Source organism: Delphinus delphis, chromosome 14 (genome assembly GCF_949987515.2).
Source record: "Delphinus delphis chromosome 14, mDelDel1.2, whole genome shotgun sequence".
In the NCBI taxonomy this organism is placed as follows: domain Eukaryota; kingdom Metazoa; phylum Chordata; class Mammalia; order Artiodactyla; family Delphinidae; genus Delphinus; species Delphinus delphis.
Genome location: NC_082696.1, coordinates 20325474 through 20353242, shown reverse-complemented (window position 1 = coordinate 20353242; position 27769 = coordinate 20325474). Strand labels below are relative to the sequence as shown.

Below are 27769 nucleotides of genomic sequence, written 5' to 3'. Positions count from 1 at the left end.
GTAGCCTGGGTGAAACCAGTGGAGAAGCTTCCGAGGCTGATGGAACAGCATGTGTAAAGGCCCTGTGGCAGGAGGCAGCATGGTACTTTTGTGTGGTTAAAGCAGAGACAGCAAGTGTGGGAACATGGTGTTGGAGAGATGGGATGAGACCAGATCCGACCAGTATCTTAGAATTTGTGGTAAAGGTTTTAATCTCTGTGTTAAGAGCAATGAGCAATTATGGCAGGGTTTTAGCAGGGAGAAAACATGCTCAGATATATGTTTTTTAAAAGATCACCCACTGCAGTTTGGAGGGTGGATTGCAGAGAGGCAAGAATGGATGTGAGAAGACCAGTTTGGAAGTCATTGTTACGCTCTTTGTGAGAGATGATGGTGTTTGAACTAGTTTGGAGCAGTGGAGATGGTATGAGCCGATTTTTTAAAGACATATTTAGGAAGTGAAATGAGCAGGACTTGGTAAAGGATTTGATGTGGGGATGCAGGAGCAAGAGATGAAGGATGACTCATGGGTTTCTGGCTTGATCATGTGAAAAATCATGGTGCCATCACTGGGACGGGGCACTGGAAGGAAAGGCAGACGTGTGGAGAAATCATAAGCAAGTACTGGACATGTTGACATTTTAAGTGCCTTTGAGAGAGTTAATTGCATATGTCAGATATTCACAAAGTTATTCAAGTCTGGAGAATATATCTGGGCTCGCTGAAGATATAAATTTTATGAGTCATCTGCATAGAGGTGGTTAAGTTTTCAGTGATGATGAAATTATTTAGGGAGAGGATGTAGTGAAAAAAGAAAAGGGCCTGAATTCAGTCTTGAGGGATTACCTCATTTAGAAGGGAATTTGAGGAAGATGAGCTTGTAAAAGAAACTAAAGTATATATGTATGTGTGTGTATGTGTGTGTGTGTGTGTGTATACACACACACATATATATTTATATACATATGTATACCACATTTTCTTTATCCATTCATTTATCAATGGCTATTGTGAATAATGCTGCAACGAATATGGGAGTGCAGATATCTCTTAAAATAATGATTTCATTTCCTTTGTTATATATCCAGAAGTAGAATTGCTGGATCATATGGTAGTTCTTTATTAATTTTTCTGAGGGGCCGCCATGCTGTTTTCCGTAATTGTAAACTTGACATCTGCTAAGAAAGTAGATCTTAAGTGTTCTCACCACAAAAAAAGATAACTCTGTGAGATGGCGGATGTGTTAATTAACTTGACTGTGGTGCTCATTTCACAATGTATGTGTATCAAATTATCATATTATGCACCTTAAAAATTCACATTGTGCAACCATATATTTTATATATATACAGAACCACAGTAAGTAGCAAGAAGTGGTAGTACACCAGGAAAGTGCTAGGTCTGGGAAGCCAAAGGAAGGAGGGCATTATGAGAATGAGTGTAGGCTGCTGTTTTGAATATTATTGAAAGTTTAATATGACATCCACTTAAAAATGTCCATTAGATCTGTTGCCATTGGGCCATTACTGAACTTAGGAAAGACAATTTCTGTGGAGTGATGGGGATAGAAGCCAGAATGTCATGGCTTGAAGTATGTGTGGGAGGTGAGAGATGGTTTTGAGAACTTGTATGGGGAAGGTAGGAGAGAGGGAAGTCGTTAGGGGAGGTGGGACCAAAGTAGGAAATGTGTGTGTGTGTGTGTGTGTGTGTGTGTGTGTGAGAGAGAGAGAGAGAGAGAGAGAGAGAGAGAGAGAAACGGAGAGACAGACATTTGAATATGTTTCAGACCTGGTGGGAATGATCCTATTGAGAGGGAATGGTTGCATATTCAAGAGGGAGAAGGGATAAATGGTTACGTAGAAGATTTACAACTTGAGGGACTTCCATGGTGGTCCAGAGGTTAAGACTGCACTTCCACTGCAGGGGGCATGGGTTTGATCCCTGATTCCTGATCAGGAAGCTAGGATCCCACATGCCCTGTGGCCAAAAAAAAGAAAAAAAAAGATTTACAACTTGATATGGCCTAATTCAATATGCAGTACATCTTAAAATGTATTGATTAGGCTGAGAAGAGTGTAAATTGTTATAAGTTGAAACTTAAATTATCTTCTTCCTGGTTTACAGAAATCTTTGGTAGCATTGTTTTATGGTAATTGTGTAGCTGCCTGGGCATGTCAAAGTCAGATAAGTATCATATCATCTTTTAAAAGAATTCAAGTATTTGTCTCCTGAAGTCTGCACTGAAGTACTATTAATTTAGAGTCATGAATTTTAATTAAACTCCATAGAAAAATATTTCACTTTTAAGAAGGAATTTAATAATAATCAATCCTTGAGACATCAAAGAGTAAAACTGAACCTATGGGACCAGTAAAAAAGAAATGTAATCCCATTTTACTTATTAAGAAAATTTGGTTTTTATATCTAAGAAATTTTGTATCATCTAAAAAAATTTCTTCCCATACATGACCTATCACTGTACTACTTAGGTAATGTTATCACTTATACATCTGTGCACATGAAAGGGAGAACATGTTTTCTGTATGTATTGTGTTGTGACATCCTTTAAAGTGTCAACTCAGTGTTAGGTTGTGAATGACTTTAGTTTGAGAGTACCATCATGTAATGCAAAGGGTCAGACCAGCCTCAATCTGATGGTCATGCCACCCTGGTTATGGCCTTAACCTTTTTAAGCTTCACTGTCCTGTTCTGTTAAATGGAAAACATAGTGCCTTTCACAGGGTTTTATTGTATGACGTGTAGATTTGTTAGCACAATACGAGAGCTGACCTGGTAAGTGTCAGTTCAGTTCGTTTTGCTTTCCGTCAACAGCAGTAAGAGCAAAATAATAATAAAAGTTTATGTTGCATAGCCATTTACTGTATTTTACGTTAAGTGGTTAATTGTAAAACATATGATTGTAAAAAATCTTGCTATTTCCCCCTCACATTGCTAGAATATCTGTGTGTTTCTAAGTGTGTTTTCTAAACAGAATCCCTCATTGAGAGGATTTTAAGGCATCTTCTGTTCAAAATAATAAAAGGAACTATTCATTGATTTCTTAACTTTGCTGCAGGGACTGGGTCAAGCCCTTCGTGTATGTATTTTTTTTCACTGAAAAATCATAGCAACCTTTTGAGGGCTGAACCTCCACCAAGGTCTCTCAGGAAGTAAGTGGAGAGCTAAGGTGAAAACTCAGGGCTGCCTGACATGTAACTACTACAGTATATTGTCCCCCCTGCAGAAAAGTAAGAATAGTGTGATTCTAGGTGCCAGAGATAAAGGTTAGGTCTGTCTTGGGGGTTAAATATGAATCTGTTTGGGTCTTTAGTTAGTGCTCTGATTCATTCCCACTATGTTGATCTCTCTTGTGCTCTTTTTTTTTTTTCTAAGGTGACAGAGGGAAAACAGGATCTAGAAAGAGCATCACAGTTGGCTCGGAAAATGAAGAAAGAGGCTGCTTCTCTCTCTGAATGGCTTTCTGTTACTGAAACTGAATTGGTACAGAAATCCACTTCAGAAAGTTTGCTTGGTGACTTGGATACAGAAATTTCCTGGGCTAAAGTAAGTTGTAGTTCAGGTGAACCACCAATATTATGCCCATGTAATTTGTGGCATTTTGATCAGGGAAATCTGGGTAGATGTCATTTCTCTCCATTTCATATAAAACATAGTCTTGTCTTTTTTCCATGTCTCTGTCCTAAGAATGAATAAGAATATTTTAAAAACAACTATCTTCAGAAGATATTTTTATCTTGATTCCGAAAGCGTTAAACTCACATGGCTCATCACCGAGGGCTTTGTAGTCATTATGCTTAGGTGGTACTTGAAAATATTATAATTATCACCTTCAAAAGCAGTGACATTTTTTGAGTATTCATTCTTCACAAAGTATTGTGCTGAATTCATTTATTAATTCTTCTATAGTAACTTTTGTACCAGTAACTAATCTTTCTATTGCAAACTAACTGGTGTAAAGAGCATAGGAAAGGAATTTTCAAAAAAATCAATAAAAGATCCAAGAGTTTTCTCTAGCCCTGTTGTTACTTAGAAATCGCAGAGATCAGAGAGTTGATTTGCTAGTTCTGTCTTTTGACGTGGAAAAAGACTTGAATGAAGCACAAAATATTGATAGTTTTTCTTTTGACTGAAGCATTCTTTTCCTGAATTTATTTTCTAAGAAAGAAGCACGGGTACTAGAGATAAGTGCTGAAAATAAATGATTAATCCTGTGACAGAACTTTGTATAAAGCTGCAGGTATCAGTTTTAACATTCTCTACAGGTGTCAGTTTATGGGAGTGAAGAGGAGGTGTTATGAGGTCGTGGGATAATACAGCTCCTTAATTTGAATGCTTCTTTGGAGATAATTGTTGTAAGAAAGTCAAGGTATTAATCACTAGGAAGAATGTTCTCAGTTTAGAAAATAGCTCATGAAAAGTGTAATTGCCATGGGCTGTGTGAAGCGAAAAGAAATGTATAAAGGAAGTGAAAAACACTGGAATTCATGAGTTATGGTGGATGAATGCCAACCAAAGGCACCAAACTTTATTTTTGTTAAATTTAAGTTTTTCAAGGAAATATTATCTTCTTTCTACAATACACTTTGAAAGCCATTATTTTCTTATAGCACCGTAAGTCACATAAGCAAATTGAATAACATTTGCGTAGTGTAGTACAAAAAAAAGACAGGAGCAAAAATCATCTCTGATCAAAGAATACCCTGTTATTTCAGTTTTTTATAGGCACATATAGACATGCAGGCACAAGCATATATTTAAAACAGAATTGTATCTAGTGTTTCATGACCTTCTTGAAAAGCCTTGTATCTTTAACATTTTCCTTTACCTACAAGTGTTTTTGTGTCACACATTGGAGATAGGAATAGTATTTCATTGTATATTTTATTTTTTATTGTCCCATTCCTCCATTCATGTCCATTTAAATTATTACCAATTTTCACTATTGTAAAAAGTGCTGTGATGAATAAAAATACTTGTGGCTGAATCATAGCATACATTCTTAATTATTTCCTGAGGACAAATTCCTAGCTCTAAAAATATTGGGTCAAGGGATATATCCATTTTAACATCTTATACCTGTTATGAAATTGTCCTTCAGAAATGTACCCAGCAGCTATGAGTGAGAATTCCTACTTACTTGTTTTAACTACACTTTTGACAACGGTAGGCAAATAACATGTTTTGATTATTTAATTAGAACATTTTCCATTAGTTTATAGGCCATTTGTAGCTTCTATCACAGCTTGGTCTTTTAATTTAGAGCTCTTTACCTGTTACAGTTCTTAATGCTTAGCGTGTTGTGTATTGGTACAAAATTATTTTGTTCTTTGCCACTGTAGTTTCCTTTCTGTTTTGTATGTTTTTTTAAAACTTATTATATTATATATTTTTTAAATAATACAATGCTTTTTAAAAAAATTATTTCTGCCTTTAGTGCTTAGAAAGGCCAACTCTACTCAAAAGTTATATAATTATTTACTTATATTTTCTTCTAGCTCTTTTATAGTTTCATCTTTTTACCTTTAATGCTTTAAATCCTTCTGGAATTTAGTTTGGTGTATATAATGAGGTAAGGCTCTAACCTTTTATTCCAAATAGTTTACCAGTTATCTCAGCACTATTTATTGTGTAATTATCCTTTCCCCACTGATTTGACAAGCTCAATTCATAGATTCTTTTTACCTGTTACTTTGCTTTGTTTTCTGCTTCACTGATCTGACCCTCTGAAATGTTCTTCAACTGTTTAACTACGTGGCTTTATATTTTAACATGTAGTTAAAGACAGGATTTCCTAACTTTATGCTTCTTCTTTTGTATATACTCATATGAATTTTAGAATTATTACTCTCAAATTCTTAGAAAAATTGTTAGAAATTTCGATTTGAATTGCCTTGAATTTATAAATTTGTTTTGAGGGGAATTGAATCTTTGTTATATTTGTCTTTTTAGTAACATGGAATGTCTCATTTCCCCCTCCAAATTCCCTTACATCTCTACATAATGCTTTGGTTTTTTTCTTTGTAAACTTTATCATGTATGCAAAAAAGTTTATACCTACATATTTATTTTATTGGTATGTATGAAGTATGCTTTTCTTTCTTTTTTTTTTTTTTACTAATTTCTTATGGTTGGTACATAAGCGATACCAATTTTTGCATATTTAATTTTTAATCATCAATCTGTGCACTCACATAAATTCAATTAGTTTTTCAGTTGATTCTCATCATTTTTAAGGTAAAGACAGTAAATACGACAAGTTTGTTTCTTCTGGAACTATTCACTCTTAAATTCCCATTTAATCTTATTTCAGATTTGAAATAATGAAGATGGTATATACAAATCATGAATTCATAGCACATTCTCTTCACTAGAGTAAACCAAATGAAACATTAGTATGTAACATAATCACCCATTTTTTCAATGTTGTGTTGTCAGATTTAAGAAACATGCATATTTCAAAATATTTTAATGTATTTCCACTATAATATTATGTAAAATTATTTTCAATGCAAAATTTAAATAGCATCTGCATTCTAGAACTTAGTGTTTTTATTCCATAGCTTAAAAATCATTATTTTCAACGTAGCCATTTTCTTTACAATAAAATCTATTAACATAGTGTGTGTACTGTTTACATTTAATTGCTTGTAGTTAATTATTTCTTATAGTTTTTAAAGACTACTGTAGTCAATCAGTGCATAGCCACTGAAGGAATGCAGAAACTTATTAACTGCAGAGAGCATGGCTGTGGGTATTCTGTTTTGTTTTTGTTTTTTCCCCTCCCTGCTGGAGAACACTTGAGAGAAATATTTCAGTGTCTTTATAAAAATACCAGTAATTGATGTGGCCAAATGAGTCCTTATACCTTGACTCACTTGCGAATTTGTAGTTTTTATGCCTTTCAAAATGTGATTTAATGATGTGAGATTAAATGTAGATTTGAACTTCTTGAAATGATTCGTTTAAATATTTTTCTAAAAAGGTACAACAGAAGTAGGGTAGATATATGCATGTTACTTTTTGATTGAAAGAATTTTGTAGTTTTAATTTTGGAACCCAACATTCTCTTTATAATTCTCTGACTGCACACCTTGCCTGGTCAAACTTATGAATGTGAAAGTCAAGTAATCATAATACCATCTAGAGTATTAGCTTTACATATTAAGACAAGTGTAAAACCAAAGCTTAGACGTGCTAGTTCTCCTATGATGTATAGTACAAGATGAAATGTTTTTTGTAATGCTTATAAACAAACAATATGTTAAGTCATCTTAGAATTTTGAGTTCTGGGATAGTCCTGCTTTGCCCACTTGTAGTTACTGAAAATGGAGCTGATTCATTATTTCTAGAGTTTTGATGAAGATAATTGTTGTTGTGTAAGGAATGGAATTTATACTTAAAATAAATGAAATAATTACCTTTCCACATCTAAATTTGTTACATTCTTTGGTGTTTGCATAATTAAATATTTAATTTTTATTTGAAACTTTAAAACTCTCATCATGTTAGTAACTTGTGGAATCTTGTGAACCTTTGACATGTGTAAGTTATCTAGGGAGTCATGTATACGTGAAAAAAAAGTTTTTTAAAAATGAAGGTTGTATAAACTTTTATAATGTTCTGAAAGATCAAGTAGGTCTGGGAACTTTTATTTTCTAGAATATTCTGAAAGATCTGGAAAAGAGAAAAGCTGATTTAAATACCATCACAGAGAGTAGTGCTGCCCTGCAGAACTTGATTGAGGGCAGTGAGCCTGTTTTAGAAGAGAAGCTCTGTGTCCTTAATGCCGGGTGGAGCCGGGTTCGCACCTGGACCGAGGATTGGTGCAACACCTTGTTGGTATGTTTCAGGAAGAATTTCATGGTGAAATCTTCTCTCCTTTAATTATGTATAAACGAATACTGTTTTGATTAGGATTCCAAATCCTATTTTCTGTTTGTCACAATAATGTTTTGCTTGTGAATTAATTTCATTAGACTACATTTTATCTTTTCCTTTGAAAAGATAATAACTAGAAAGAGTTCACCTGTCTCTATTAAGTAATAAACCATTTGTGATATACATAGAAATGTGTACTTTAATATCTTAGTAAATACACCTTATTTGCTACATTTTAATGACAATATTGTATTTAATTTTCATACTATTATAAACTATATATATAATATTTGTAATGTTCTAATATTGGTGTACTAGTTAAGGGCACCAGTTCTAGTGTCTGATGGCCTAAGTTAAAATTTTGACTACAAACTGATTGACATTGGTCAAGTTATGGGTTGGCCAAAAAGTTAGTTTGGGTTTTTCCATAACATCTTACGGAAAAACCCAAACAAACTTTTTTGGCCAACCGAATACTTAAATGCTCTCTAAGTCTCAGGTTTCTCATTTGTAAAATGGACATTATTATAATTTCTACCTCATACAGTTTTTGTGATTGTGACGTAAAACATGTAGGGCTCTTATAAAACTATATTTAAAACAACCAATTTTAGATATTGTTATGATGATTATGGTAATTGTTAAATGCTATATGTTTTTAGTCTTTGGTTATAACAACACCACTACGCTGTTAACCACTATTTCATGGAAATCGTGACCATTTAATTTCATAGTGTTTTTCTGTCCCTTTTATAATAACAATGAATATATGGCAACCGTATCTTCTCTTCCCTTAAAAAAAGTTCTCATCTATAAATTATTATTTGTTCTGCTATATCTGAGATAAGACTCTTTCCAAATTCATAGAATTACTGGGTAATGGATATGAACAGAGAAAAATAAATTATTGTGTGTTTGGATATTTATTGAAATCAACCAGAATGTGTAGGGCATTGAAGCTGGTGGGTTTACATCTTGATCTGTCAGATTCGTATCCAGAGTTCATCTGCGACTTACTACCTTCATAACCTTGGGTAAATTACTTAATGTCACTTAGCTTTAATTTCCCTATATATAAAATGGGATTAAAAGAACATATCTAACAGAGTTGTTAAATGTTGAACAACAAATGTGAAATTCTTGACTCATAAAATATGTTCATTAAATATTTTATATATTCATTTTTATTATAACTAGTTTTATTCCACATGCTCATGGCCCTAACTTCTGCCTTATGCAGTCTGTACCTTCTAAATTCTCCTGTCAAATAATATCTTTCTACACCTATTAGAACATTTGATTTCTCTGCTCTTATCAAGGTAAATAAGTCTGGTGTTTATAAATTCTTCTTACTTAGAATCCAGACCACTGTCAAAACTTTGCTCATATGATTTATCGGTTCTCATTTTATTTTTTCAATGATTTTTCCGTATTACAGATGAATAATTTGTTTCCTTGTTTTTAAACACTTTTCTTCGAAGTTTCTTCTTAGTTTCCTTCATCCTATAAAATCCAATTCCTAAAAGTTTTTGGTTTCATCATAAGGCTCCCCCACTCTTTTTCATCAAGTTCTACATCGTTGCCTTAGCCTCAGCAGTTTTGCCTAGTTTTAACTGACTTAACTGTTTTCAAATGTATTCTCTCAATCACGTTATACCTTGCTTCAGGAAGTATCACTGAGATCTGTTCCAGGTGTAATGGTAAGTGCTGTCGGTACTGAGGTGAAGCAACAGGGGCCCTGCCTCTAAGTACTTACAGTCCATTGAGCAGGCAAAATTTGAATCATTTTTTAATATTATTACTTCCTTAAATGAGTTTTTAACAAATATGATCAAGGAGGGGCCGGTGAGATTATTTGTAATATAAGAATGACGGATAGGGATTAAAACAAAATGAAATTAAAAAAGAAACTTTCACCTTTTATTCTTCAACTTTTCAACGTATTGAGATCTAAATTAAAACTAAAAAGTGCTCAGTCACAGTGTGCATTTTTAGGAATGAGATTTATCCATTGGGGAAGAGCTTTGTAGGAAGGTGGAAATTCTTCTTGAAATTCAGCATACAGTTAGCACTTTGAAGGTCTTTTAAATGTCTTCTAAGATCATTGTCTTAAATATTTCATATGATTGTATCAGCATTTTATTAATTCCTTTCTAGAACCACCAAAACCAGTTGGAAATACTTGATGGAAATGTTGCTCACATAAGCACCTGGCTTTATCAAGCTGAAGCGCTATTGGATGAGATAGAAAAAAAGCCAGCAAGTAAACGGGAAGAAATTGTGAAGGTAGCAAATGTAGAGGATCAGTAACACTTCTGGGAATGGAAGGTTTTGCTGTTCTCTTTCTCTCGAGGAGTACTCCAAGTTACTTGTGCACACATGCTTCCCGTGCAGTGGATTCATTAGCTTTTATGTTGGTGGGATAAACTGAGTCTTTCTTGTTTGTTCTTTGTATTTTGTCTTAGCTTATTTTTTGTTCCGTTCCTTTCTTGTAAGAATTAGCACTAAAAATACCACATTATGTGATTGTTAATAAAATTTTTCCATTGCAATTTAATAAGCTACAAAAAAAACTGCATTTTGTCATACAAGGTAGTTTGAATGCTGGGTCATTCGTTCACCACAAAAGGTCATTCTTAGTTATTTTTTTAATGACTTGCAAAATTTGGTGGCAGTATAGAAAGTCAAAGCAAAACTGACTTCACAATGAGTATTTGGCTTTCATTTCTTGCTGCATATTGCCCCCTGACCCAGCTTTGCAGAGGAATCAGCTGTATGAAAAAGATAGTATACTTTTTCAGAAGCACAAAGTCTGGCAGACTTCTCTCTTCACTTTGCTCAGCCTCTTGATACCCTTACTCAGTGGTGTTAAGCAAAGAAGAAATTGTTGTCTCGGGGGCTCCAGAGTCTCAGAAAAGTGCCCAGAGTACCCCTTATTCATTCCTGTGTTTCTACATTTAGTTTCAAAGTTGAAGGTCAAACGTAGCTTTTAAGAATTCCTCTTCGAGAATCTTTTCTTTTTACCACTCAGGCCCCACCAGTCCTTCCTTTGAACCCTTTGTCATGTCAGGCATGGATGAACAATTGAATTCTAGGTTACAAATGTACTTTCTCAACATTCTGCAGACATCCTTGAATGAATCTTTTTTTTCCCTTTAAGTTGTTTATTGATGACAGAAACAGTGCGTAATTAAAGATTTGATGAGGAACCTGCAAACAATAAAGCATGTGTCTGTTGCCAGCAAAATACAATTATTCCAGGTCCTTTAGACATTACAAATAGAGTTCCTTCACAGCAGATGGTTCATATGTAACAAAGCCATTTTAGAGTGTTTAATTGTGCTTCTATAAAACCTTCGAAGAATGAGGTAGTTTCCTTTACTCACCACATTTTCCACATTTCCACGATTACACTTTTAGTGAACTTATTAAATCCTTTTAACATAACCTTTAAACAATTTTTCATGAAAGCCAAGCCTTATTTACAAAGTGTTTATTTCTTTCCACTTGATTTTTCTTAAAGAGAATTTCAAGAATCACTATACAGATAGCAAAATTTGAGAGAAGCAACGGCTGTTTTTTTTTTATTACAATCAGATTTAGATGTGAGAGAACATGTTCTAAAAATTCCATAGTTAAGCTGATGTTCTCCTGTTTCTATCTATATACACTGATTTAAAAACAGTTCCTCAAACTACTTATTTTCTCTCAGCCACCATAACAAGTAAGCACAAATTCTTCACAACAGTGGGTTAAGCTCCATGTATTAGCTGATTGTGTGCATTGCTGGATCATTCATTCTCGTAAATCACCAAGAAAACATCTGCAGAATTTATAGATGCGTACAGATTAGCTAGCTTATTTTTAAGACCTCATTCAAAATCTACTTACAGCCATACATACTCTTGAGAGAATTCCAACACTCTTCAAAAACTTACCAATGAAGTAGAAATTGAGGCAGGTATGTGCATTCCTTTCTTAGCCCTGAGAAAGAATTTAATGACAGTTGTGAAATTAGCTTGAGGAAACTGCATAATGTTGTTGCATATTTTAGTTAAAAACTAAATGATAATATTCGACTAATTTCCAAATGAGTTCACCTTCACCAAGGAAAGGCGGATGGTGGTAAATAGTATTTCTAGGGGGAAAAGAAGTCAGTCTACTCCTTGCCACTTATTCCTTTATCCAGCCTCAAGAGGCTTTGCAACTCTTAGAATAAAACGGTTGAAGAAATGACACCATAAATCTTATAGACTCTTCAATCATAAAATAAAGTTTTATCCAATCTGGTAGTGATCGAAAATGCTTCCCATGTAACATGAATGAGTCCTAATGTACGAAAAGCTCTTATTCAAATTGATGGTACTGAAATCTCTTACTAGGAATCTCAGACATTTATTTAAACTACCTTTACTTTCGAGTTAGCATTGCACCCATGTTTGGTTTTGATTTTTCCCACGTGATAATTTTGTTTTTCTTACAATTAGCGTTTACTGTCTGAGCTGGATGATGCTAACCTCCAAGTAGAAAATGTCCGTGATCAAGCTGTTGTTTTGATGAATGCACGTGGAGGCTCAAGCAAGGAGCTTGTAGAACCAAAATTAGCTGAATTGAATAGAAACTTTGAAAAGGTTTCTCAACACATCAAAAGTGCCAAAGTAAGCAATTATGTTTGTATATAAAACTATTTTTCTTATAGATATGTAGCTATGTGATAGATAATTATATGGTATATATATCAAGAGTTTTTTAATTAAAATGATTTTATCACTTTGGAGCATTTGTTCTTATTTATGTTGATTATGCGTATGAAGGAGAGAATATAAGAAATTAGTATTAAAGAAAATAACCCATTAGAGAAAAGGTTTCAAAGTATTGAAATTATGAGAGGAAGGATCATCTTTTTTGCAGGAAGTAAATATTTTCTAACTTTGCTTTGTTTTGAAATACTTGATATAATAGGCCAAACAATCTTTCATAGCCTACGAATGTACTTAGATTATTTGCAACTTAAAGAAAAAAACAAAAATCTTGCTTTAACTTTTGTCTTCCTTAGCCTTGACCCTACTTCCTTACCTTCTGACCTAAGCTCACTTATTCTTTTCAATAGATCTATGGGAGATTTTTCCTACATATGTTAAAGAGTAATGCAGGAAACATAGGAGATGGAGTGAGAGAAAGTGCAAAGAAAATTATTGTTGTCCCCATAAATAATTTCTGTTAATGTTTTGGCATACATATCCACTCTTACTCATGTGTATGTGATATTAAAATATCAAAAATTTTATATTGTTTTGTATATTCTCTTCAGACAAGGTTTTTAACAGCTATTCAATTAAATGATCTGTTACAATATTCTAAGTCAATTTTCCACTTTTGTGCTTTTATAAATATTGTTAAAATTGTTTTATGCATGTCTTTTTGTTCATTTCTTAGTATGCCCTTAGGATCACTTCTTAGAATTCCTTGATATTGTTGTGAAAGTTGTACCTATAAATGCTGTTAAATAGATTTTTGCAAAGATTCCTACCGTAAGTTTGTGCCAATTTATACATTCATAACCAGAGTGTGAGATTGCTATTCCCCATGCTCAGCCAACACTGCATGTTATTTTCCTGCCTTTAGTTTTATTGAATTTGTTACATTGATTTTAGGCACATAAATATTGATGTAAAGGCTTTCTATATAGATACTGTCTGAAAATACTGCATTGAGAAACATGTACTTTTTCGAAGTTTCGGTATCACAATCGAAGGGGCATTGTACTGGGGAAAGTTAACTGGGAGGCATTCTTTGGGATGTCCCTATACTGGGTAGTGGCCTTTCTTCCTCTCTGTGGCCATGGCAGGGATGGCTTCCGGATCACGGCACTGTTTCCTGCTGTGCTCGCCTGCGGTCCCAGAACCCTCCTCCCACTCCAGGCAGCCACGCTCACTTGCACACCAGTTTGCATCCCTCGCTGGAATTCGGAAAACATGGGTAATCAGAGAAGCCCAAGTTGGTAAAATTATTGCTGTGGGAATGAATGAAATTAAAGTCAATTCAAATAAATGTGAGTTCTTTCTTGACACTGATTAAATGGTGAAAGGTCAAGTTAAGAATATCTTTTCTTTTTTTTAAACATCTTTATTGGAGTATAATTGCTTTACAATGGTGTGTTAGTTGCTGCTTTGTAACAAAGTGAATCAGCTATATGCATACATATATCCCCATATCTCCTCCCTCTTGTGTCTCCCTCCCACCCTCCCTATCCCACCCCTCTAGGTGGTCACAAAGCACCTAGCTGATCTCCTTGTGTCATGTGGCTGCTTCCCACTAGCTATCTATTTTACATTTGGTAGTGTATATATATGTCCATGCCACTCTCTCACTTTGTCCCAGCTTAACCTTCCCCCTCCCTGTGTCCTCAAGTCCATTCTGTACATCTGCGTCTTTATTCCTGTCCTGCCCCTAGGTTCTTCAGAACCATTTTTTTTTTTTTTTGGATTCCATATATATGTGTTAGCATACGGTATTTGTTTTTCTCTTTCTGACTTACTTCACTCTGTATGACAGACTCTAGGTCCATCCACCTCAATACAAATAACTCAATTTCGTTTCTTTTTATGGCTGAGTAATATTCCATTGTATATATGTGCCACATCTTCTTTATCCATTCATCTGTCGAGGGACACGTAGGTTGCTTCCATGTACTGGCTATTGTAACTAGTGCTGCAATGAACATTGTGTTACATGACTCTTTTTGAGTTATGGTTTTCTCAGGGTATATGCTCAGTAGTGGGATTGCTGGGTCGTATGGTAGTTCTATTTGTAGTTTTTTAAGGAACCTCCATACTGTTCTCCACAGTGGCTGTATCAATTTAAATTCCCACCAACAGTGCAAGAGGGTTCCCTTTTCTCCACACCCTCTCCAGCAAAAATCTACAAACAAGAATATCTTTTCAAAGAACATTTTTCCTTCTACAGTTGCTGATTGGCCAGGAACCATTATCATACCAATATCTGGTCACCACTGAAGCATTTGAAGCTGGTGTGCCTTTCTCTGACTTGGAAAAATTAGAAAATGATATAGAAAATATGTTAAAAGTTACAGAAAAGCGCTTGGAATCCAGTGATGAAGATGAAAAGGTTGGCTCAAGCAGATTTTCAAAACCGTGGTGTTCTCACTTTTCTTCTCTGTTAATTATATTTTTACATTAATGATGTTTACCCACATATCTGCCAAACATGATAGAACAGATTTAAATGTGACTTTCTGGTGAGTGTCAATGTAAGGTTTGTCACGTGATTTACATAATGCTTAAAAAAAAGACATACTTTCTGACTATAAAGGTAGTGTTATCTTAGTTCTATTTAACTTCTGCTAAACTAGCATTCTTTATGAGTTATTTTAACTTCATATATGAAATATTTTAAGAAAAACATAAACTTTTGTTGTATATCATTCAGATAAACATATGTTGACTTATACTATACTTTGTAGGTTAGTTCTCCTGCTTGGGAACTGATAGTAGGTGACCCTGTGCATTTTTCTTTTGAGTAATTTTTATCTTTTAAACATTCAGATGGATGAGGAGAGAGCCCAGATTGAGGAAGTTCTACAAAGAGGAGAACAAATGTTACATCAACCTATGGAGGATAATAAAAAAGAAAAGATCCGTTTGCAGTTACTACTTTTGCACACAAGATACAACAAAACTAAGGTATTGTCATGGGGGAGTCTCTGTTCCACTTAAATAACTTTTTCAGCTCTTGCCATTGAGAAATGTGATGTTGCATTCAATGACATCTCAAAACAAACCAGTTGGAATGGTATCTCCTCGTTTCTCGTGTGTATTGCTAGATATGTTTATATTTTTGGATGAGGCGAGACTCACAGAAAATAGAAACATAAAACCTTATTATTGACATCTCTTTTGGATTTCTGATAATGTTTTAAACCTTTGGGGAGTGACTTTCTCCTTCAGTTCCGTATTTTATGTGTGGAGGTGTTGACCACATTAAAAAAAATTTCTAGTTTACAAATAACTAAATTTGTGAAGTTGATAAAATATGATTTATATTCTAGGAAAAGATTCACCACCAGCTCCCTTTTCAATAGCCATCTTTGCAGCTGCATTGTAAATATGCTGGTGTTCCCCAGAGGTCTGTGCTTAGGTAATCCTTCTAGAACCAGTTTCAGTTGATGATGTTGGAATCTACTAGAAGATTCAGGTTTCTCGGCTTGGTGCCTGTTGGCTGTCTCTGTTTGTACTGCAGCCTTGTAACAGGTCCCAAGCTGAACTAGCCCTCTCTCCCCTCCTCCAACCTGTTTCCTGCTTTATTCCCTATCTTAGTTATTACTTATAAAAACTACCCAGTTCTCAAGGTAGAAACTTCACAATCTTATCAGTCATTTCCTGTTCCTCACACCTTGTTCCTCACACCACACTGAGGAAAGATTAGAACCATTAGGTCCGAATGAAGTAAATACAGGTCTGAACCTGAAGTTAGATACGGCTCTACCAGTTACTTGTATATGACCCCGAGAGAGTAACTTAACTTCCTCAGTCTACTAACATTTCCATAATTCAGACTCTTATGATTTTCACCCATTAGTTATTCCCCAAGTTGGTTTTTTTTTTTTTTTTTTTTTGTGGTACGCAGGCCTCTCACTGTTGTGGCCTCTCCGGACGCACAGGCTCAGCGGCCATGGCTCACGGGCCCAGCCGCTCCGCGGCATATGGGATCTTCCCGGACCGGGGCACGAACCCGTGTCCTCTGCATCGGCAGGCGGACTCTCAACGACTGTGCCACCAGGGAAGCCCCCAAGTTGGTTTTTAAGTCCAGTTTTTCTTAACTCTGGCCCATCTTCTCAGCATGTTTTTCCCAGCATTATTCCCCCAAAAGTCATGACTGATCATATGATTCCTTTCCCTAAGAACTTGTTTAGGAAAGGATTGCAAAATGCAGGAAAAGCTTTAAGTGCGAGGTTTGTCACAATTACGGTATATAGAGGCTTTGGTTTGACCTCTGGCTGCCTCTTTGATTCACTGTCATTCACCATGCAGTATAGCTATACTGGTTTTCTCTACCTTATGCCAGCATACTGGTGCCTTAGCACCTCTGGAATCTTGCTAATTCCCTGGTGTGGGTTTTATCTTCTTATTTTACCTGAAAAATGTGTTGTCTTTTAAGACTGGGTTCCATTTTTCTTTCTAACATCTTTCAGATTATATTACAGTTCTTTGTTTAATTGTTACTTTTAAAAGTATCTTTCTTCTCTGGAACTTCTTCATCTTTGGGTCCCAAATCAGAAATCATTAATGGTCCCAAAATAGAAATAATTTTTAAATTTTTAATAGATAAATTTGTTTTTCAAAAGTACTAACATATACTATTACGGACTTGTTTCATTTGGGTTTCACTAGCATTAGTTATTGTAATTAAAATTATTTTAAAACATTAAAAAATTTTTTGTCCTTATTTCATTAACACATATACTTCTTCAAATCTGTAGTTTTTTTTTTTTTTTTTTTTTTTTTTTGGTGGTACACAGGCCTCTCACTGTTGTGGCCTCTCCCGTTGTGGAGCGCAGGCTCAGCAGCCATGGCTCACGGGCCCAGCCGCTCCGCGGCATGTGGGATCCTCCCGGACCGGGGCACGAACCCACGTCCCCTGCATCGGCAGGCGGACTCCCAACCACTGCACCACCAGGGAAGCCCAAATCTGTAGTTTTTAAAACTGTTTTTTTAACTGTGAACATTAGAATCCCTTGAAGAGCTTAAAAAGAAATCGAGCCTCAAACCAGTTAAATCAAAATCTCTCAGGTTGTGCCTAGGTGTGGGCGCTTGAAAAAAAAAACTTTGTAGAAGATTCTAATGTGCCGTCAGCATTGAGGACCAGCAGTTTATGGAACTCCTCCCCTCCCCTCCCTCCCCTCCCCTCCCCTCCCCTCCCCTCCCCTCCCTCCCTCCCCCTCCCTCCCCCCTCCCTCCCCCCCTCCCCTCCCCTCCCCTCCCTCCCTCCCCCTCCCTCCCCCCTCCCTTCCCTCCCCTCCCTTCCCCTCCCCTCCCCTCCCCTCTCCTCCCTTCCCTTCCCTTCCCTTCCCTTCCCTTCCCTTCCCTTCCCTTCCCTTCCCTTTCCTTTCTTTTCTTCTTTTTTAGTTGAGCAATGAGCTACTGCATGCTATGAGCAATATTTTATCCCTGTTGAATGATTTGAGAAAATTTATGTGTCCAGGAGGAGATGGGGAAGGGCATAGGAAGGATTGGGTGGTGTGTGCACTGAGAAAAAGCATGAGAAGGTTTTTAGCTGAAAAAATTCTTTCACAAGCCCCTCAGTTAGTTTTCATTTGGATTAACCTCCTTATGAATTCAGTTTGGAAATGAGAAAAGGAGTGAGAGAGGAGAAATGGTGGAGATTGGTGAAGAGAGAGAAAATAGAAGGTGGTGACAGGCAGTGGGTAACCAAAGACTATTGAGAAGGAACATGAAATTTCTTGTTTGTTTTTGTTCTTTAAAAACAGACTTTATTTTTTAGAGCAGCTTTAGGTTCACAGCAAAGAGTTCCCACATACCCCTTGTCCCCTCACCCCCAATATACACATAGCCTCCTCCATGATATCAGTGCCCTGCACCAGAGAGATATATTTGTTACAACTGATGAGCCTACATTGGCACATCATAAAGTCCCTAGTTTATGTTAGGGCAGGGACGTTAAATTTGTTTCAGTCAAAATCACATCCATCCTCAGTGCCTCCTTCTCTTCAGTCCTATATTTATCATGTAAATCAGGGGTCCCCAACCTCCAGGCTGCAGACCTGTAGTGGTCCTTGGCCTGTTAGGAACCGGGCCGCATGGCAGGAGGTGAGCGTCGGGCGAGTGAGCAAAGCTTCATCTGCCGCTCCCCGTCGCTCCCCATCACTCGCGTTACCGCCTGAGCCATCCCCCCCCTACCCCCGATTCCGTGGAAAAATTGTCTTCCATGAAACTGGTCCCTGGTGCCAAAAAGGTTGTGGACCGCTGATGTAAATAGTTCCTCAGGTCAAGTACCTCCAGAGCCTCCCCTGAGGGTACAGAGGGGCTCATGCATATCATTTTCCTTTTCATTGACTGCCTTTCACATGGTTTCTCCTACAAAGTGATATAGGTGGCTTTTTAAAAATTACGAATTTATTTAAACTGAAAAAAGGACTCAGTCTTATTTGAAATATATATTGAATGACCCTTTCTCATTTGTTTACTAGGGTATTACTATTTTAAAATATGCGCAAGCTCTTCATAAATAAAGGTATTAACCTCTTGTCATATTTGCTATAAAAAGTATCATCTTATTGATTTTTATCTTCTAATTATTTTACCTTTAATATACAGCCATTTAAAATTTTTGTTTAGCCACATATGGCTAGGTTTTTCCTTTGTGATTTTCTGAAAAAGTCCTCATCCTCCAGAGAGTTGGCGATGTTCGACTCAGTTTTGTTCCAAGTTTTCCCTATGGTTTGATAAAAACAAAACTTAGAACATTTTTGTAAAGTGTCATTTAAAATCAATTTTTTAATCTATCTGGAATTTAGGTTGCTGTATGTCATGAGGTGCACCATGTACCATTTAATGCTACCTTGTAGTATATCTGTATCTTTGTGTCCTAGCTGAATTCTTTAAAAATAAAAGTATCCAGAAGTAAAGTCTGGGTCAGATCTTGAGGACTTTTTTTTTTTCTCCTAGGGCATTTTGATTGATCACTGTCTTGGGATAAAATCTATTTTGGGAATATAGAAAGCACATATTTGAATCTTGAATGGACTTGCTGCTTCAGCAAGAGTATGGAGGCTCAGGAAGCCTAGATTATGTGTATAGTATTAATAGAAAAATACAGTATTAATGAACGTGATTTTTTAAAAAAAAACATTGGAACTTTCTACTTACAATACCTACTGACCTCCCCAGTTCACCCTCAAGACTCAGATACATGTGACCTTGCAGAATGACACTCTGTTGTGTAACTGAAGAAGCAGCACAAAATTCCTGGCCTTGTAGTGGTTGTTATGGTATAGAAGTGGCTCTCACCAGTAAGCAGGCAGAGCAGATTAAAAAAAAACAAACCTGGTGTATGATGTTTAGTGATGCTAATGAGGAAAGTACTATAAAGTTGAATGTCCTACAAGCACATATCAAATAGCTGGAGGCCTAGAGTCCTTTTTGGTCTTGGAAAAACAGAGGCTGTCTGAGCAAGACCCTGGCTGATAGATGAGAAAGCCAAATAGCAGAATAGGTCCCAGTTCTTTTACTCCTTTGACATGAATTCTCAACCTGTAAATACTTTCTTTGTGTCTTTTTCTTTTTCCTTAAAGTTAAGAAGAGGAACAATTGAGCTTCCCTTTGTGATCTGCCAAAAAATTGGGCTATTTAAAATTAAAATCTGAAAAAATAAAAAAATTTTTTTTATTAAGGAATACTTCATATCTTTTTATTAAAACTGGTTTCTGGGTGAACACATTATTTCAGCATCCTTTTATATTTGCTTAAAATATAGCATATAGTTTGCCTTCTTAGATGTATAGTTAAATACCTAAAAATGTTTTCTGACTAAAATTTGAGTGTGTGGCATTAGGATAATATAATTATTTTTAGTGTCAAGTATAAACAAGCCTGTGGATAAAGTCAGGAAATCAATAGGCTTGCTTCTCACCTGGCTATCCAGGACTGCCCATCATTTGGTGAAAGTCATAGTTTATCAAATTCTAGGAGACAAAGAAATGCAAACCTCAAGATTCAACAACATATTATTCACTCAGTGTTGTTAATCTTGGGTATTGGTTTCATTTAGGAATTGTAACTATTTTCAGGATCACTAACTCAGTGAACTTGTACTTGTGATCATTTTCACTGTCATCTGAGTTTACAGAGAAATATCATTTTTCAAAAGTTCAATATAGGAATATGGTGAAAGTGTCAAGGAAATCCACTTAATTCATGAGTGGATGTACTTTGGCCATTTGCAAGCAGTAGGCAGCAATTATTAAATGGTAGCCATCAAGGCATAAAGGATGTGAACCCAGGGATGAGTGGCCTATCCCAGAGAGCACTTTATTGTTCAGAAAGCTCTGATTAGAGGATACAGGAGATATTATGCTAGGGTAAATAAGTTATCCACTTAGTTTAGAATCTGCCTGAATTTAGCATGGTAGAATCTATCATCTTATGTAGGATATTCATGTTTTGTAATATTGTTCTCAAAGGTTAAGATTATATACTGAATTGCCTGGATATTATTTTAATTAAACCTCCTACTGCATTTGTTATGTTACGTTACAAATACATGTTTCACTTATTTACTTTTTCACCAGTGAGGCCCAGAAGTGTTTAATCTAATTGTGAGATTTTTTTTAAAAAAGGTGTAATAATAATGGTATTAAAATTTTTATTTCATACAGAATTTTATGATTTGCAGCATATTCTCATTTCTTCAGTAACTTAGGAAAGGAGTCGTTATGTTTTCCTGTTTGCTAAATGAATTTAGGTGGCTTAAGTCTTAAAAAAAACCTTTCAAGCATTAACAGCTTATTTAAGCCGTTTAACAACAGGCTACAGATGAAAATTAAAATAGAGATTGTTAATGGTTTCTATAGCAGTGCAGGGCAAATTTTAAAAAATTAAAACAAGTTTTTAAATTTTTGCTCATGGTATTGAATTTCTCCACAAAATAGTATTTTTTTCTTTGTTTTTTGTGTTTTCAATTTGCTACGATTCATTGTGGGAATAATTTAAAAGATGTGTGTTATTATTATTCATGTCTTTACAGGCAATCCCTATTCAACAGAGAACAGGTCAGCTCGTTTCTGGAATTAGCTCACCGCCTCTCCCCACAGATTATCTGGTTGAAATTAACAAAGTTTTACTCTCTATGGATGATGTTGAATTATCACTTAATACTCCAGAACTAAGCTCTGTTGTCTATGAAGACTTCTCTTTTCAGGAAGATTCTCTGAAGGTAAATATCCAGACACTGCATTTGAATAGCTGCAGTTGATGTAGAAATAAAGCAAGGAATTTGTCGTTGTGCCTACTTAGATTATCCATAACCTTTTACATTTGTGCCAAGGAATTAATAATATGTATGAAAAATAACTTTTTCCTGTATCCACCAATGAAATACTGTTAAAAAATTTAATTTATTAAAAGTAGATATGGATTTTTAAGCGTGCACAGTTATTAATGCTTTACAACATCAGAGACTTTTTAAAATCAAACACGTGCACAAACCATATTCCTTTCTCGTAAACTTGATTGTCATTTGATGTAAAATGTTGACATTTATCTTGCCACCTATAACGATTTAAGATTGGCTAGTGGTTGGGTATGGAATGACATGTTGATTGTAAGTTAACTAGGGATCTGAAAGTTTTCAGTTAATTGACAAAACTAATATCAAGACTTTCATATAATTTGATTGCATTTATGTATCAAGTCACAATAAAATTGCTGATAGAGTTGATAGGTTTGATAGCTCATTTCTGTCATTTAAATTAGTGTTATCAGGTATTTGAAAATATAAATAATTTCTAGCTTCAAACACTTCATTACCTTTACAGAATGTTATTGAAGCTTTTTATATGTCCTGTACAAATGCCACTTTGAACATCTGTGAGGATTTTTTTCCCACCATTAGGATATTATGTAACATTCCTCATGCTTTGGCCAATACAGGGTATTATTTTTTTAAAAAGTTTCCAGTTTTGATAAGCAACAATTATGATGTCTCATTATTTTTAAGTAACTTATTCAATATAAATTTTTGGGCTCCTGTGAATCCATTCTTTTATCTCTTTGCTGGATTTTGTTAATGAATGACAATATATTCATAGACTATCAAAGACCAACTGGACAAACTTGGAGAGCAGATTGCAATCATTCATGAAAAACAACCAGATGTTATCCTCGAAGCTTCTGGACCTGAAGCCATTCAGATCCGGGATACACTTACTCAGTTGAATGCAAAATGGGACAGAATTAATAGAATGTACAATGATCGTAAAGGGTATGTTTAAATGAATATTTAATTTTTTCAAAAGGTCTATAAGTTCATTAAGATTAGTGAGGATATGTTTCAAACCCTTGTAATAGGCCCTGTTTAATAAATTGTGATGTAGTTCCTTAAAAAAGAATCAGCTCACATATACATGATCATTTGCAATGTAATATATAATATTTTAACAATTAAGGAAGCACTTTTATTTATTTGTTTTTATTGAAGTATAGTTGACTTACAATATTGGTTTCAGGTAAACAGTATAGTGATTCAATATTTTTACATTTTAGGCACCATACGAAGTTATTACAATATTATTGACTATATTCCCTGTGCTGTACATTACAACCCTGTGACATATTTATTATATACAAGTAGTTTGTACCCCTTAATCCTTCTTCACATATGTCGCCCATTCCCCCTACCGCCTCCCCTCTGGCAATCACTAGTTTGTTCTCTGTATCTGTGAGTATTTTTCTGTTTTGTTATATTTGTTTCTTTTGTTTTTTAGGCTCTGCATATAAGTGAAGACATACAGTATTTGTCTTTCTCTGTCTGACCTATTTCACTTAGCATATACCCTCTTGGTCTATCCATGCTGTTGCAAATGGCAAGGTTTCATTCTTTTTATGCCTGAGTAATATTCTTATATATATCTTCTTTATCCATTCATGTGTCAATGGACATTTAAGTTGCTTCCATATCTTGGCTATTGTAAGTAAAGCTGCTGTGAAAATGAGGGTGCAGATATCTTTTCAAGTTAGTGTTTTTGTTTCCTTTGGATCTATTCCCAGAGGTGGAATTATTGGATCAGAGGGTAGTTATATTTTTAATTTTTTGAGGATCTTTTATACTGTTTTCCATAGTGGTAATACCAATTTACATTCCCCCCCAGCAGTGTACAAGGGTTCCCTTTTCTCCACATCCACACCAGCACTTGTTATCTCTTGTCTTTTTGATGATGGTCATTGTAACAGGTACGAGGTAATGTTTCATTGTGGTTTTAATTTGCATTTCCCTAATGACTAGTGATGTTGAGCCTCTTTTCATGTGCCCATTGGCCTTTCGTATACGTTCTTTGGAGAAATGTCTTTTCAGGTCCTCTGCCCATTTTTTAATTGGATTATTTGATTTTTTGATATTGAGTTGTGTGAGTTCTTTATATATTTTTTGATATTAACCCCTTGTCAGACATATTGTTTGCAAGTATCTCCTCCCATTTGGTAGGTTGCCTTTTTATTTTATTGATGGTTTCCTTTGCTGTGCAAAAGCTTCTTAGTTTGATGTAGTCCCATTTGTATATTTTTGCTTTTGTTGCCCTTGCCTGAGGAGATATATCCCCCAAAATATTGCTAAGACCTATGTCAAAAAGCATACTGCTTGTATTTTCTTCTAGGAGTTTTATGGCTTCAGGTCTTACACTTAAGTCTTTAATCCATTTTGAATTTACTTTCATATATTGTGTGAGAAAATGGTCTAGCTTCATTTTTTTACATGTACCTGTCCAGTTTCCACAACAGTGCTTATTGAAGAGATTGATAGTATATAGAGAAAATTCTAAAGACTCCACCAAAAACTACTAGAACTAATAAATGAATTTAATAAAGTTGCAGTATACAAAATTAATATACAGAAATCGGTTGCATTTCTATACCCTAATAACAAACTATCAGAAAGAGAACTTTAAGAAAAAAATCCCATTTGCAATCCTTTTGCATCTAAAAGAATGAAATACCTAAGAATAAATTTAATCAAGGAGGTGAAAGACCTGTACTCTGGAAACTATATGACATTGATAAAAGAAAGTGAAGACAACACAAATAACTGGAAAGATATACTGTGTTCATGGATTGGAAGAATTAATACTGTTAAATGTCCATACTACCCATAGCAATCTACAGATTCGGTGCAATCACTGTCAAAACACCCATGTTATTTTTCAAAGAACTAGAACACATAATGCTAATATTTATATGGAACCACAAAAGACCCCGAATAGCCAAAGCAGTCTTGTGAAAGAAGAACAAAGCTGGAGGTATCATGGTCTCTGACTTCAAACTATATTACAAAGCTATAGTAATCATTACAGTATGGTACTGGCAGAAAAAGACATTTAGATCAATGGTATGGAATAGAGAGCCCAGAAGTAAACCCACACACATACAATTAATCTATGACAACGAAAGCAAACATATACAATGGAGAAAAGGAAGCACCTTTAATTTTTAGTATCTGAATAGTGTCCATTTTCTTTAAAAATCTTGAAAAGGATTTTCAGTAATGTTCAATTTCTCCACACACTTGATGATTAATGTGAGTGAAGAGCAGAGACAGCTACAGATAACTGGAATCCATATATAACCCCAAAGCCTTTTTAAAAAAAATAACCTTCTGTTTAATAGAATGTTTTTGAGCCTCCTTCATTCTACTTTTTGACCAGGCCTATTAACAGGTAGAAACAAAAATTGGTAAGACTTTTGATGGTAGCTGTGTATGTATGGAAAGTCAAGTATGATGTGAAATAGCTCAATATAAATTACAGTGTAAGAGTAATGTTAACACAGAAAAATATACCGGAAAACCTTAGAGACATACACACAAAAATAGGCATGGTGGTCTTCATCTTCTTTTTTTTGTTTTAGCTTACATATTTCACGTGATTATACAATCCTTGGAAAGGTAACATTTAATAATCTTTTGGTGTATTTCTTTGTATGGATTTTTAAAAACTTCTCTGTACATTTAGAGAATATCCTCTTACATACAGCTTTATGCATACTTCTGACTTTAATTAGGCTTGATTATTAGATGAAGACTAATTTGTTAAAAAATAATAACATTTTAAGGCTCTAGATTGCATCACAGTATTGGTCGTTATAACTCTGCCAACAGCATATGTGAAAGTTTCCTTCTTACTGAACCCTTGTTAACACTGACAGATTTTTTTTAGACCTTTGCCAGTTGTATAGTGATGGATTGCATCTCAATATGATTTTCGTTTCTTTGATTATCAGCAGAATTTCAATATTTTTACATATGTTTATTGGCACCAGTGTTATTTCTTCTGTTAATGGGTAGGTCATGTTCTGTGCTTATTTTTCTATCATAGTATTATTATTTACTTCTTAATTTGCAAAAGCTTTTTTCTATATTAAGAATATTAACCATTCATATTTTTTGTTCATTGCTTAATTACTCACAGATTTCCATGTACCCTTTATCTTTGTTAATGGTATTTTTTGACATATAGAAATTTTAATTTTCTATAATTATATCATGTCTTTTCCCTTGTAATTTCATTTTGTTTATATGCATATAAATTACCTTAAATTACCTTTTCATTGTGAGAGTAATTAAATATTTATATATATTTAAAACAATTTGCTTGATTTAAAATTTACATGTAAAAACTAAACCATCTGAATTTTATTTTGATATGTATTTTGTTTTAAATCTCCAGTTTGGTGGGTCTATACACCAACTCTTTTTTAAAAATTCTTTTCCATTAGCAATATAGTTCCCTGTGCTATAAAGTAGTACCTTGTTGTTTATTAATTCTATATGTAATTGTTTGCATCTGCTAATCCCAAAGTCTCAACCCGTCCCCCCCCTCGCCTCCCCCTTGACAACCACAAGTCTGTTCTCTATGTCTGTAAATAGCAACTCTTTAGTAGCAAGAGTAGGGGCCATGCATCCCTACTTTTTAAACACTCCCCAGCTCACTTTTTTATGCAGCCTGAGTTAAGAAACACTAATCTGTTCTATTTTGCTGTGTTTTTCTTAAATAAACAACCAATTTTCTCTATATTTTTTGCTGAACAATTTAACTCTCCATTATTGTTGGTGATACTTCTTTACCATAAACTTAAAGGCATTTCAACTTCATATTTATTTAATTTTGCTAATTCTGCCTTCTCACAGCATTAGTTTTAGTCTAATACCATAACATTTTCATTTTTAAAGCATTATTAATTTTTTCATTCAGCACAGTAAATTTTCTCTAATTATTCTAACATTAAAATTCATATTCTTTTTCTGTATTTATTATTCCAGTAAAATTTTAGTCATCTCAATCAATTTTTGAAAAAATGATGAATTTGAAATGTAGTCTTTCACTCATTTGGGTCCTTTTCTGTGTCCTCAGTAAGGTTTTGAAGATTTGTCTGCATCTTTCTCCCCAGGACTATTACTTGGTAGTTTTGTGCTTTTCTTATTGTTGGTTAGTGTAGAGTTGATGTATGGTAGCTTATTTCTGCATTTTCTGCACTGCATGTGTTTGTGCGTGTGTGTGTGTGTGTGCGCACGCGCGTGTGCGCGTGTGAGTGTATGCCTGTGAGTATGGGTATAAATTTGATTTTCTTGGCCTTTCTTAGTATACTGACACATCATTTGTATATAATGATAACTTTTCTTCTTTTTTTCAATTATCCTATTTGCATATATGCATCTGGCTAATGTGGCAGAATTTCAAGAACGTTATGATTAGTAATGTTGATTGCAGATATTCATGCCATTTACTTGATTATAAAAATTTTAACTTTTTAGAAAATACTTTATTCCATAGTTTTTTTTAATTGAGCACAGAGCAGTATTCTCTTATGTTAGAAAAGTCTTCTCTATCACATTTTTATTTTATTATCTTGTTTTCTGTGTTTACTAGATTTCATTTGCTAGGAGGTTGTCTCTCTTATTTTCTTTAGCCCAGCACTTGGATGTATTAGTTGATTATGTTCTTATTCTTATTCCTAATTTTTATTTAGTTTTTCTCTTCCAACCTTGGAAACCTATCCTAAAATGTTTATTTTTCCTCATTCCTATGTGCCCACTTTTACAAGCAACAAGTGAGCACTCCTTTCTATTCTTTTCTTTTCATAGAACATCG

The 27769-nt window shown here is 34.7% G+C and overlaps 1 protein-coding gene across 9 annotated transcripts in view; it reads left to right on the top strand.

Moving 5' to 3' along the window:
* UTRN (utrophin) overlaps positions 1-27769 on the top strand; it is a 497409-nt gene that overhangs the window by 189438 nt on the left and 280202 nt on the right. For all 9 annotated transcript variants that reach the window (XM_060029843.1, XM_060029847.1, XM_060029845.1 and 6 more), the window contains 8 exons: positions 3373-3543; positions 7660-7839; positions 10036-10164; positions 12366-12536; positions 14845-15006; positions 15444-15581; positions 21661-21849; positions 22724-22896. In XM_060029843.1, coding sequence (XP_059885826.1) covers positions 3373-3543; positions 7660-7839; positions 10036-10164; positions 12366-12536; positions 14845-15006; positions 15444-15581; positions 21661-21849; positions 22724-22896 — 1313 coding nt within the window. The remainder of the gene's footprint in view (positions 1-3372; positions 3544-7659; positions 7840-10035; positions 10165-12365; positions 12537-14844; positions 15007-15443; positions 15582-21660; positions 21850-22723; positions 22897-27769) is intronic.